The sequence below is a fragment of the Malania oleifera genome, chromosome 10, assembly GCF_029873635.1.
Source record: "Malania oleifera isolate guangnan ecotype guangnan chromosome 10, ASM2987363v1, whole genome shotgun sequence".
Taxonomy (NCBI): Eukaryota; Viridiplantae; Streptophyta; class Magnoliopsida; order Santalales; family Ximeniaceae; genus Malania; species Malania oleifera.
In genome coordinates this window covers 25,669,362-25,679,884 of record NC_080426.1, presented here as the reverse complement: position 1 = coordinate 25,679,884, position 10,523 = coordinate 25,669,362, and the positions used below count along the sequence as shown (strand labels likewise).

Sequence of the window (10,523 nt, the reverse complement as noted above, 5' to 3'; positions counted from 1 at the left end):
AAGTTACTTAGAGGGGTGCTACTTGTATGGGCAGGTAATCACCCCAATCCTTGGGAACTTTCGTTGGTAAGATACTTTGCATGTGTTTGAGTAGGAGTAGAGAATGATTTTATAATTATGGTTTCATTTGAAAATAAGGATTATATATGTATGTTGTACACAAACTTCATGTTAGCCACACACTGATTTAATATATTCTATCCTTACTGAGATGTGTCTCACCCGATAGTTGAATTTCATCTTTTGAGGGCCTTCACGAGATCGAGCTTAAAGAGCTCGAGACAGTTGTAGCATTTTTGAAAGAAAGAGAGGGTATAAGTTTAGTTGCATTTTTGAGTTGTATATTTTTGGGGTTGTAAAATATTTATGTTTTCAAAGTTGTGAATATTTGGGAATACTAGATGTTGGATTATGTTTTGAATTGTATATAGATGTTGAAATTCTGGTATATTATAGAAGAATTATTATTATTTCTGCTGCGTATCAGATATAGAGCCATGTTAAGGTAAATGGAACACGTGGTACCTGAGCCTCACAAGGCAGGTTCGGGGCACCGCCAGATGATATCAAAGATTTATTTCAAATAACACTTCGGGCCCTAGGTTTTGGGTTCGGGGCATTACATAAGATATCAAAATGGTTTTTCAAATGTGTTCTTATTAACAAGATATCTTATATTCATGGGGAAACTCACTTGGACAAGTTTTAATCTTTATTAGACTTAATATATTTCATACAATTTTGTCTAAGAATGTTTTAAGTCATTAAAAGAATTTTTGACAAGGAAAAACGGAGCAATCGTCAACTAACGTAGTACAACCTTGAGTCGTGAACACTTTTCGGTATTTGGGGCATAATTTTTGCTATAAAAGTTCAAAAAGACGATGTTGGTGTCCCTGGAAAGCTAATAAAAAATCCTACAACTTTTATGTTGATGACTTTTTCTGATTTAGGGCACTCGTCGACAAGTGCAGGGTACTAGTCCACGAGTCACAAGTAGGCACCAGTCAACGAGTGCAGGGTACTAGTCGACGAGCCCAACGGGTAGGATGACGCTAACGGGAACAAAATAACTAGTTTGTCTAGGAATTGCTCCTAATGGCCTAATAATGGCTAGATGAGTGTTTTGGCTATAAATACAAGTTCTTAGACTTGTTTAGTAAGGTTTTCTAACCATCTTAGTCAATCATATCTTTGGATTACAAAACCTAGTAGTTTGCACTTTGCATGTTAGTCTTTCGTTCAAAAGTGCTCATTTTCTCTTATTAATCTTGTGTGATTCAATCCTTGAGAGAATAGTGAGAGTTTGATTTTTATTTCACATTAGCTCTTTGAGGAGCATCTCTTTGTATTTCCATCATCGCTTGTAAGGTTCTTTGTAAATCATTTGATGAAGGTTCTTTGTGAACCAAATGTGCAAGGAATCTTGGTGATCTTTGTGGCTCTTTGTGAGCGCGGTAGATATTTGTTCTTGAGTGTAGGGTTTGGTACCTAAGTTGTAGGGCTTGTTCTGCCAATGAAGGAGTATTCATAGTGAATTGTGGAATCCTTGACTTGGTGCTAAGGCGTGGATGTAGGCTTGGTCCTGAACCACGTTAAATCTTCAGTGTTAAGCTTTCTTTTCCTTCACTCTTTATTTTCTTTTGTAGATGATTTACATTTATATTGTGATATAATTCCTTATATATTGCCAAGAGTTTTTGTTTTGTAGAAAAATATGTATTCCGCAAAAAGAGTCCATTCACCCCCCCTTTGGACTATATACTTTCGGATTGGGACGTCCAACATATACCATTTTACCATAACACCCTGAGAGAGTTGCGGTGCGTTAATTAGGTTATTAATATATATATATATATATATATATATATATATATATATATGTTTGCCACAACAACACTTCAAATATATATTTTAAATTATTAAATGCATATTTTATCTCTTGACTTTCACTTTCATCTCTTGATTTTCATTTAGAAGTGAAAAGACCAAAAAATAAAAAAACAAACACAATGTCATTTCATTATGTGAGAAAAAAAAGGATAAGTGTTCGGTCTTTATTCATATTATAAATTTGCAATATTTAAACTACAATAGTTTTTTGCGTTTATTTATAATATGGAGATACATATAAAATGATGAAGGTGGAAGAAAATGAAATTGGGATGAGAACAATTTTATAGTTTTTATAGGAAATTATTAGTTTTATTATATATTGTACCTGTCTTGAAGGAAAGTATCTTTTAATTCAAGGCATATTAGAAATTTTAGAATGAAGAAATATAAATGGAGGTGGGATTTGGTAACGATGCTTGTATGCCTTTTTAGAAAAATGTAAATTATTAAATATTTTATTTTGTATTATAACATAACAAATATAAATTTTTACGATACAAAAAAAAGTAAGTAGTTAAATTCTCATAATTTGTAATATTCTTTCAGTTCAACACACTTATTGTTAACACTAATTAAATTTATCAATTATTCTTAAAAATACTTTTAAATAAGTGAGTAAGTTCTAAATGAAAAAAAAAGTATCATAATTGATAAGACAAAATGGAGTGTGTTAGATGCTTTGTGTGATATTAGAATACCCTTATTATTAAAAAACAAAAAAAGTTTTATAAGAAGGTTATAAGATCGGTTATACTTTATGGCTCAAAATGTTGGATAATTAAAAATCAACATGAATACAAAATAAAAGTTGTTGAGATGCAACTTAAATGATTTCAACATTTGAAACGTAGACTCAGTTGAACACCTAAAAGGATAAGTGACTTAATTATTATTTTCTATATGAAAAGAGGTAATGATAAGAGTAAACGTAAAATAATTTGAAATGAGATAGTGAGTAAAGATTTAATAGTCCTTAATCTAATAGAGAAAAAAGTCTCACAAAAAAAGATTTATGTAACTGATTTCATCTAATAAAATTTAAACTTTATTGTTATTACTGTTTTTGCAATTAATAAGATAAAAATATGACAAAAATTAGTTTAAAAATATATATTTTAACAAACCATTTTCCAGTTTTCCTCCTCAATTAAATAGTCCAAAAATATTATTAGCATTAGCCCCACCTGCCACCAGCAAAATCATTTATGGAAATCATTTTACGGCCGTAATCCAAATTTGAAGGGCAACATTTGGTGCGCGGCTGAGCTCCCCTGCAATTTACTCCAGCAGTCAGGGGCATTTTGGTCAAATAGCGCTTCCTCTCTTTCAGGTGCGCCAAAATCGCGACTATACCACACGCCATATATAAAAACCCTAATGGTTAACTCCGAGATCTTTCTCTCCAGAACTTGTTTTTTCTTGATTCTCTCTCTCTCTCTCTCTCTCTCTCTCTCTCCCTTCAACTCCTAGCATTGTCATTACAGACCCCCAAGAATCTCAATCTCTCTCTCTCTCTCTTTTGCTTTCTGCTTCGAGATCATCGATTCCACTTTTGATTTCTCTCTGTCAATCTCTCTCTTCGATTTTGTTTCCGAAATCCGAGGAAAAGGGTCAGATCTTTTGAAAGGACATGTGTGGCGGAGCTATCATCTCCGACTTCATTCCGACGAGCCGCTCCCGCAGGCTCACCGCTGAGTACCTCTGGCCTGATCTCAAGAAGCCAGCTGCTGCTTCCAGAAATGGCTACTCCAAGTCCTTGAGGTCGGAGATCGTGGACGTTGATGACGACTTCGAGGCCGACTTTCAGGTTTTTAAGGACGAGTCCGACGGTGAGGAAGGGGATGTCAAGCCTTTTGTTTTCTCCGCTGCTCCTAAATCTTGCATCTCTCGTGGTATCTGTGTTCCTGCCCTCGCCTTTTACTCTGTTTCATTTTGCATCACTCAGTTTGCTTGCCATTTCGGTTTAACCCGGAAGACTTTGATCTGTGATGCGATTTATTTCTCGTTTCGCCAAGCTTGGGTTTTTCTTTTGCTTTACTTTTTCTTGCTTTTGGGATTTAGTTGAAATCTTGTTTTAACCTTTGCAAGTGACCATGACTTAGCTTTGATTAAATATAAAATTTATATGTGGAATCGGTATTTGGATTTAAGAAATATTTGATTTTAATTAATGCGAAAAAAGCTGTTAAAATTTATTGTTAACTATAGAATATGCCTTCGTGGAGGAATTTTATGAGGAATGATTTTTTTTTACCTAATTATTTCATTCTTCAAAATTGCAGAAAACAGTGATCGAACGAGAAGGATGTGAAATTTTGAGTTTGTGCTTGGTTGGGTGGAAAATGTTCATTCCCCCCCCTGGAAAATAGTTTTTCAATTTTACTTTTGCTCGGTACCATACTTGAAAGATGAAAATATATTTTACGATTTTCTTTTCCATCAAAGAGTAGAATACCACATCCTCGATTTAAGGGGGGTAATTTTCTTCCCCAACAAACAAGCGAACCAAAAAAAAAAAAGATAAAGAATATTTTTCTTGAAAAATTGTTTCCTGTTTTTCATTGAAAAACATTTTCTGAACAATATTCTGCCTAATCAACCGTGGAGAATTATTTTGTTTTTTATAAGTTCACATAAACTAGGTAAAATCATGTGTGGTTGAACACTTGTTTTTCCTTAATAATGAAAAAAATAAGATTTTGACATACTTGCTTTCCCTATATCATCTCAATAATCTTATGTGATAAAATTAAATGTCTTTATTTGTTTGTTTAACAATTAGAAGTGTCTTTTATAGCTTCCATTTTGGTATTTTCTCTCATATGATGATGATGATGATGATGATGATGATGATATTAGTTGAGTAGCTTCAATTTTGGCTTCCATATTGTCGTGGTTGCTAAGAACTGTTTTTGATGAAGAAGTAAGCAGAATTTGTTGAGTTTTGAGTGGTTTTTATTTTCTGGAAGTTCAATGCGAAGTGTAAACAAAATAAAATCATTTATGTGTTGGCTTAGTTGATAGATGGATTTGTTTTTACTAAATAATGAAAAGATGAGATTTTGTGATTATACTTTCTTATCTTTTCTCAGCTTCCTTTCGTCAATCAGATGAAATGGATTACTTCTTTATTAACAGTTGGAACTTGCAAGCGTCTTCCATGGCTTCCATTTTGGTCTTTCTATCTTGTGATGATGATGTTGATTGGATATAAATGAGATTTCACCGCCTGTTCCTCTCTCTCTCTCTCTCTCTCTAAATATACATATTAAATCATTTTTTAATTCATCCATCAATAGCAGAGAAATGTATACTTGGATTTGGGTTCTCATTTGTTCAAGCCTTTCGATTCATCCTTGGAGTTGAATACCTCATTCAAGAATTGTTTTTGATCCAATCCATAGGAATCAATAGAAAAGGCAAATCCCTTATGATACATCAGATCCGATTCCTGAGTGCCTTTAATTATCCTTTTGTGTGGAGCAGCTGCTACTCTATGAATTCTTTGCTTGAATTTTCACATCATGATTTGATGTTAGTAATTGTAAAATATGTTGCAGAAATTGAAATTGATATACAAAGGCTGTCATATGTCTGCTTGAAAAGCTTGGTTTTATTTCCTTTATTTTCTAAGATCCTACAAAAAATGGGGCCTCACAGCATTTTTAAAAATGTTCGTAGTAACTTTCTCTTCATGCTCTAATTATTACGTGGAGGTTTTCTAATGACATCTGTTTCTAATTTATTATGTCTTTTTATCAAATTTTCTGCTCATGTTTGCATTCCCCCTTTCCATAATCATTAAAGGCTCTACAACTATAAAGCCAGTGGAGTTCAATGGGCAGGCTGAGAAAAATGCTAAGAGAAAGAGGAAGAATCAGTATAGGGGAATTCGACAGCGCCCATGGGGTAAATGGGCCGCTGAAATTCGTGACCCAAGAAAAGGGGTCCGTGTCTGGCTTGGAACTTTCAACACCGCAGAAGAAGCTGCAAGAGCCTATGATGCAGAGGCGCGAAGGATCCGTGGCAAGAAGGCGAAGGTGAATTTCCCAGATGAAACTCCACCTGCTCCTAAGCGTAGTGTTAAGGCAAACCCACAGAAACTACTACTAGCGAAAACGGGTCCTATATCTTGTCAGCCTAATCTTAATCAGAATTTTAATTTCCTGAACAACCCAGAGCAAGAGTACTATGATAATCTGGGTTTCATGGAAGAGAAACCCCCTGCTAATCCTCTTGCCTACGCCGAAAACTTCTCTGCTGGGGAGCAGGTTGGATTCAAATCAGATGCTCCTCCCATGTATTTTAATTCAGATGAAGGGAGTAACTCCTTTGATTGTTCTGACTTTGGATGGGGTGAACAAGGCCCAAAGACTCCAGAAATCTCATCTGTTTTCTCAGCTGCTGTGGACAGTGATGAATCTGAATTTATGCAAGAATTGAACCCAAAGAAGAAACTGAAGTCTATGCCTGAGGATGTGGCACCAGTTGAAGAAGTTTCTCCCAAGAAGCTGTCTGAGGAGCTGTCCGCTTATGAATCTCAGATGAAGTTATTCCAGATCCCATATCTGGAAGGGAATTGGGATTCTTCACTGGATACTTTCCTTGCAGGTGGAGACACAACTCAGGATGGTGGAAATCCAGTAGACCTTTGGAGCTTTGATGACTTTAGCCCCACGGTGGGGGGAGTTTTCTAAGCAAAATTTGCCGCTGCCTGTTTATGTAAATAAGAGCTAAATGTTAGTAAATTTCTATCCTTTAATTGTTCAGCTTGTGTGAGTTTTTAATGTTTTCCTTTTATTTAGGTTGCTGTCTTGTTGAATATTTTTTGAATTATGATCCAGCTTCCTGTCTTTCAATGTTTTCAGGAATGGTTTGTCAAAAATCAGTTCTGAGGTGGTGCATAAACTGGTGAACATGCTTAATGCTTTGGATGGGGGAGTGCTGGTCTCAGGCGGCTAGCTAGCTTTTGTTTTAAGGGAGTACATAGGTATTTAATTAGGCTTAGTCTTGCTGTTTTGAACTGATGTGATTTGGAATTTGGTGACGATGTCTGTTCTGTTTTTGATGATATGTTATAAGTACTTGGGACTTGATAAATGCCAACTCAAGTGTTTGTTAATTTGTATCATGGTCACTCTTTTAAGTAAGGGGTGCTCCATGGTTGGATGTGCTTGCTGTTGATTAAGAACAACTGATGATGCTTTTACACAAAATAGATAGGCTGCGGTCGTGCTCCCTGTATTGTGCCTCCTATTATTAACTTGGGCAGGCAGCCTTTTGAGTTACTAGTGCCAGGTGAGGTTTAAGTGATCAGCTGAACTTTGATGGCACGTGTTGCATATGCATACTCCTTCAATTCCTTAAATTGCGTCAAACATTACACGTTTTCCGGCACATTACGGCAATGGGGCGGGTTTCCTACTTTCTACTTTGTTGTGAATTAGTATTGAATTAAATATGATTGAATGGTAGATCGGGCGGTGAATGTGGATGGTTCCAGAGAGCCCCGGCAGCTGCATCATCTAAGTCGCGGTCCATACACGTGGTGCGCAATTTAGAAGGGAGCTGTCGGTAGGTGAATATTAGGGTAGTTGGGGTTGAGATTTTGAGAGAAGAGGGGGGTAGATCCCCATCATGAATGGTCTAAAAAGGAAGGGGGGGGGGGTGGGTTTGTCATGCTAGTCAAAAAGAAGGATAAGTTGCGTGGTGCACTTGGGCATCCTCTCTCCGGGGCTTTCGTCTTTAATTAGTCTCCCCAGGTTGGCACTGCCATGAGTAGTATTGCGACTTGAGTTGCAAAGCATGTCAAATGCGCGTATGATTAACAACACTATTAAACGATTTGGGGCAGTTGTTGAAATATCATTTGTTAGGTTTTCATTTTTTCTTTCGCAGTGTGGTTCCTCGTGGAGTCCAGCGGTCTAATCTCCCTTTTTAATGTTTTCCTCAGAAACATGGGAATGGGCAGATAAAGGAGGATGGGCGGCAAAGATCAGTGCAGTGGAGGATAGTGGAATGGGGGCGGCGGGAATGGTGGCTAATATTTTCTCCAGTGTTTATGATTGAAGGGGGGTGGGGTCCAAAGGCCCCAGCCAAAAATGATCCCGGAGATAACGATGCCTATGAAAATGAGCTACCCTACCCTACCCTACCCTACGTAGTACTGTTGATGATGCTGTACAAGTTGGGACTACTAGCCACAATCGTACAACCTAGTTTGCTATAGGGACAGCGACGAGAAGAGGAGGGGAGGGGGGGTTCATATGCATGCACCTCTCGTGACTCCTAACCTCGTCTTTTTCCCAATTTCCCACTTCTCACATCCTATTAGTTGTCCCTCGCTCGTCAGATTTCACGCGCGCACATGCATCGAGTTAGGATGCATAAATAAAATTGAATTATAGATGTAATTAAAGCAATAAGTGCCACATCCTCGACACCTCAGGCTTTTCTCATCCGCAGTCTTTACTCTTTAATTCGTATCAGTTATCGCCAAAATTCTAATCTAATGAGCCAGCACTAGAGGGGTTGGACAAAATAGATTGAAATGTGATGGGTGGTATTTTGTGACTAGAAGGTGGTTTGTTTATGAGTCAATTCTTTCTATTTAATAAATAGGTTAGGCAAGTTTGAGTTGGGTATCTGCATATGTATATTATAGTAAAAAATATTAATTAAAGATGTATTATTTATTTATTTATATATATTTTAATATATATATTATTTTATATGAAATATTAAAAAAAATTAAAATTAAATAAATAATATTTTTAAATGAATTTTTAATGATTATTTATTAGAGGAGCGGATTTAAGCTTGCTTTATGGTTCAATGGAAATTAGTAAACATGTTAAAATTCATTTCCACCTGATCTGCTGCTTGGAGATGAGCTTTTCCCAATTTTTTTTAAATATATTAAATAATATCTTATTTAGGAAAATAATTCTCTGAATGACTTTGACGTAATTTTGCTGCTTGGTCCAGCAAGATTTAAACAAATGTTGCTGGATTAAGTAACGAGATTTAAAGGGGACAGGCACTTGGGTGTTGATGTGTGTTAAGACAAATCTCGTTGGACCAAACAGTGAGATTTGTCTAGCAAATGAAACAGCCGATTGTTATATGACGCGTGGCAAATCTTACTGCTTGGTCCAACGAGAGTTGCCTCGACTGCCTTTAACACTCCTTTCTCCTTCGCTTCACTCGTGAATGCATGGTGCAAAGAGAGCAGAGCTTTTGGCAGGAAGGAGGACGGTAGCAGCAGGTGGCCATTGGTCGTGGCAGGTGACCGTTCGCGCTCGAGTAAGCTATAAAACTCGAAAAAATGAGGTATGTTTTTCTTTCCCAATTTTTTTTTTTTATTTTCATTGATTCTTCATATTAATTTGTCATTCGTATTGAAGATTTGTTATATTAGATTCACAATATAGTATTTTGCATTTGAATTTGTTGTTTGGAAGGTGCATCTAGAACCCCCATTTGAGGTAAGAATTTTATTTCATTATTTGTATTTTAATCAAGTTTTTTTTTTCTTTTTTTTTTTTTAATTTTTTTTAATTTTAAAAATATTAATTGGTCATATTTCTAGTTTTTAATCTTTAGTTTCCACTTTAAATTTTTATTTTTTGTTTAGTGTCTGCCAATCCTTAATTTTAGCTATTGGATCTTCTTTGATAAATATTTTTTATTAATCAAATTGAAACTTCGGTTCACAAGAAAATGAAAAGTAGTCAAACAGTCGGATCTAATTTAAAATTTTAAAATACTACAAATTAATATTTTTTTTAATAATCAACATATAAATTTTAATATACTCATTATTATAATTTTAGTGTCAACCTAGAGTAATACAATTGTTTTGTAAATTTAAATTATTAAAATTAAATATAATGTTATATATGATATATGTTTTTTTATATATTTATAGTATATCGAATTGATTTTGTTTACTGGGGTTATTGAATTGATTGAGTAGAAACCAAACTGATAACGGAAAACCTAAAACTTCTACATTGAAGAAAAAATGTTTAATTAGGTTTTTAATTTACTTTATTCCGTTTTTCAAATTTGTTCCACCCCTAGTAAGAAATGATACATACAAAATGAAAACTAATACAAACCTAAAACTTTTAGGCTACAGTGTTCTGGCTGACTAGGGTCGCGTGGTTGCCCAAGGGCAAGAGGCTTCCTTGGATGCATTGAGTCAACATTTAGTTTATTAATTTATTATATATTTTATTTCCTTGTTCATTTTTTTACAACAAAATATGAAAAGTGAAAATCTAGTATTAATTTCAGTCGTTCATTTTAGAAAATTATGGAAATAAAAAATAATGTTGAAAGCTAAAAATCAAAAATAAAAATAAAAATTAAAAACTAAAAAAATGTATTTGGTTATTTATTTAAGTTGAACTGAAACAAATTAAAATTAATTGAGAACATAATTAAATAATTAAATAGTATAAGATTACTACATAATTAATACAATCATGATTATAGTTGATTAGCTTACTATGAATGAAAAAAGTAGTTATGTCATGCGCTTACATATACAATTTTGTTTTTCGTAAGTCTTTACTATATCCTGAGGGTCGATATAAATGGCAGGAACTTCAAGCAGTGTT

The 10,523-nt window shown here is 34.8% G+C and overlaps 1 protein-coding gene across 2 annotated transcripts; it reads left to right on the top strand.

The window, feature by feature from the left end:
- Positions 1-3,123: 3,123 nt before the first annotated feature.
- Positions 3,124-7,018, top strand: LOC131167124 (ethylene-responsive transcription factor RAP2-12-like). Of its 2 annotated transcripts, XM_058125949.1 has the most exons (3): positions 3,124-3,788; positions 5,704-6,635; positions 6,765-7,018. In XM_058125949.1, exons 1-2 carry the CDS (start codon positions 3,527-3,529, stop codon positions 6,591-6,593), a joined length of 1,152 nt encoding a protein of 383 aa, XP_057981932.1. In that variant the 5' UTR covers positions 3,124-3,526; the 3' UTR covers positions 6,594-6,635; positions 6,765-7,018. The 2 variants fall into 2 exon arrangements, with proteins under 2 accessions (XP_057981932.1, XP_057981933.1); XM_058125950.1 differs by having other exon boundaries at positions 3,289-3,788; positions 5,704-7,018.
- The last annotated feature ends 3,505 nt before the right edge of the window (positions 7,019-10,523 follow it).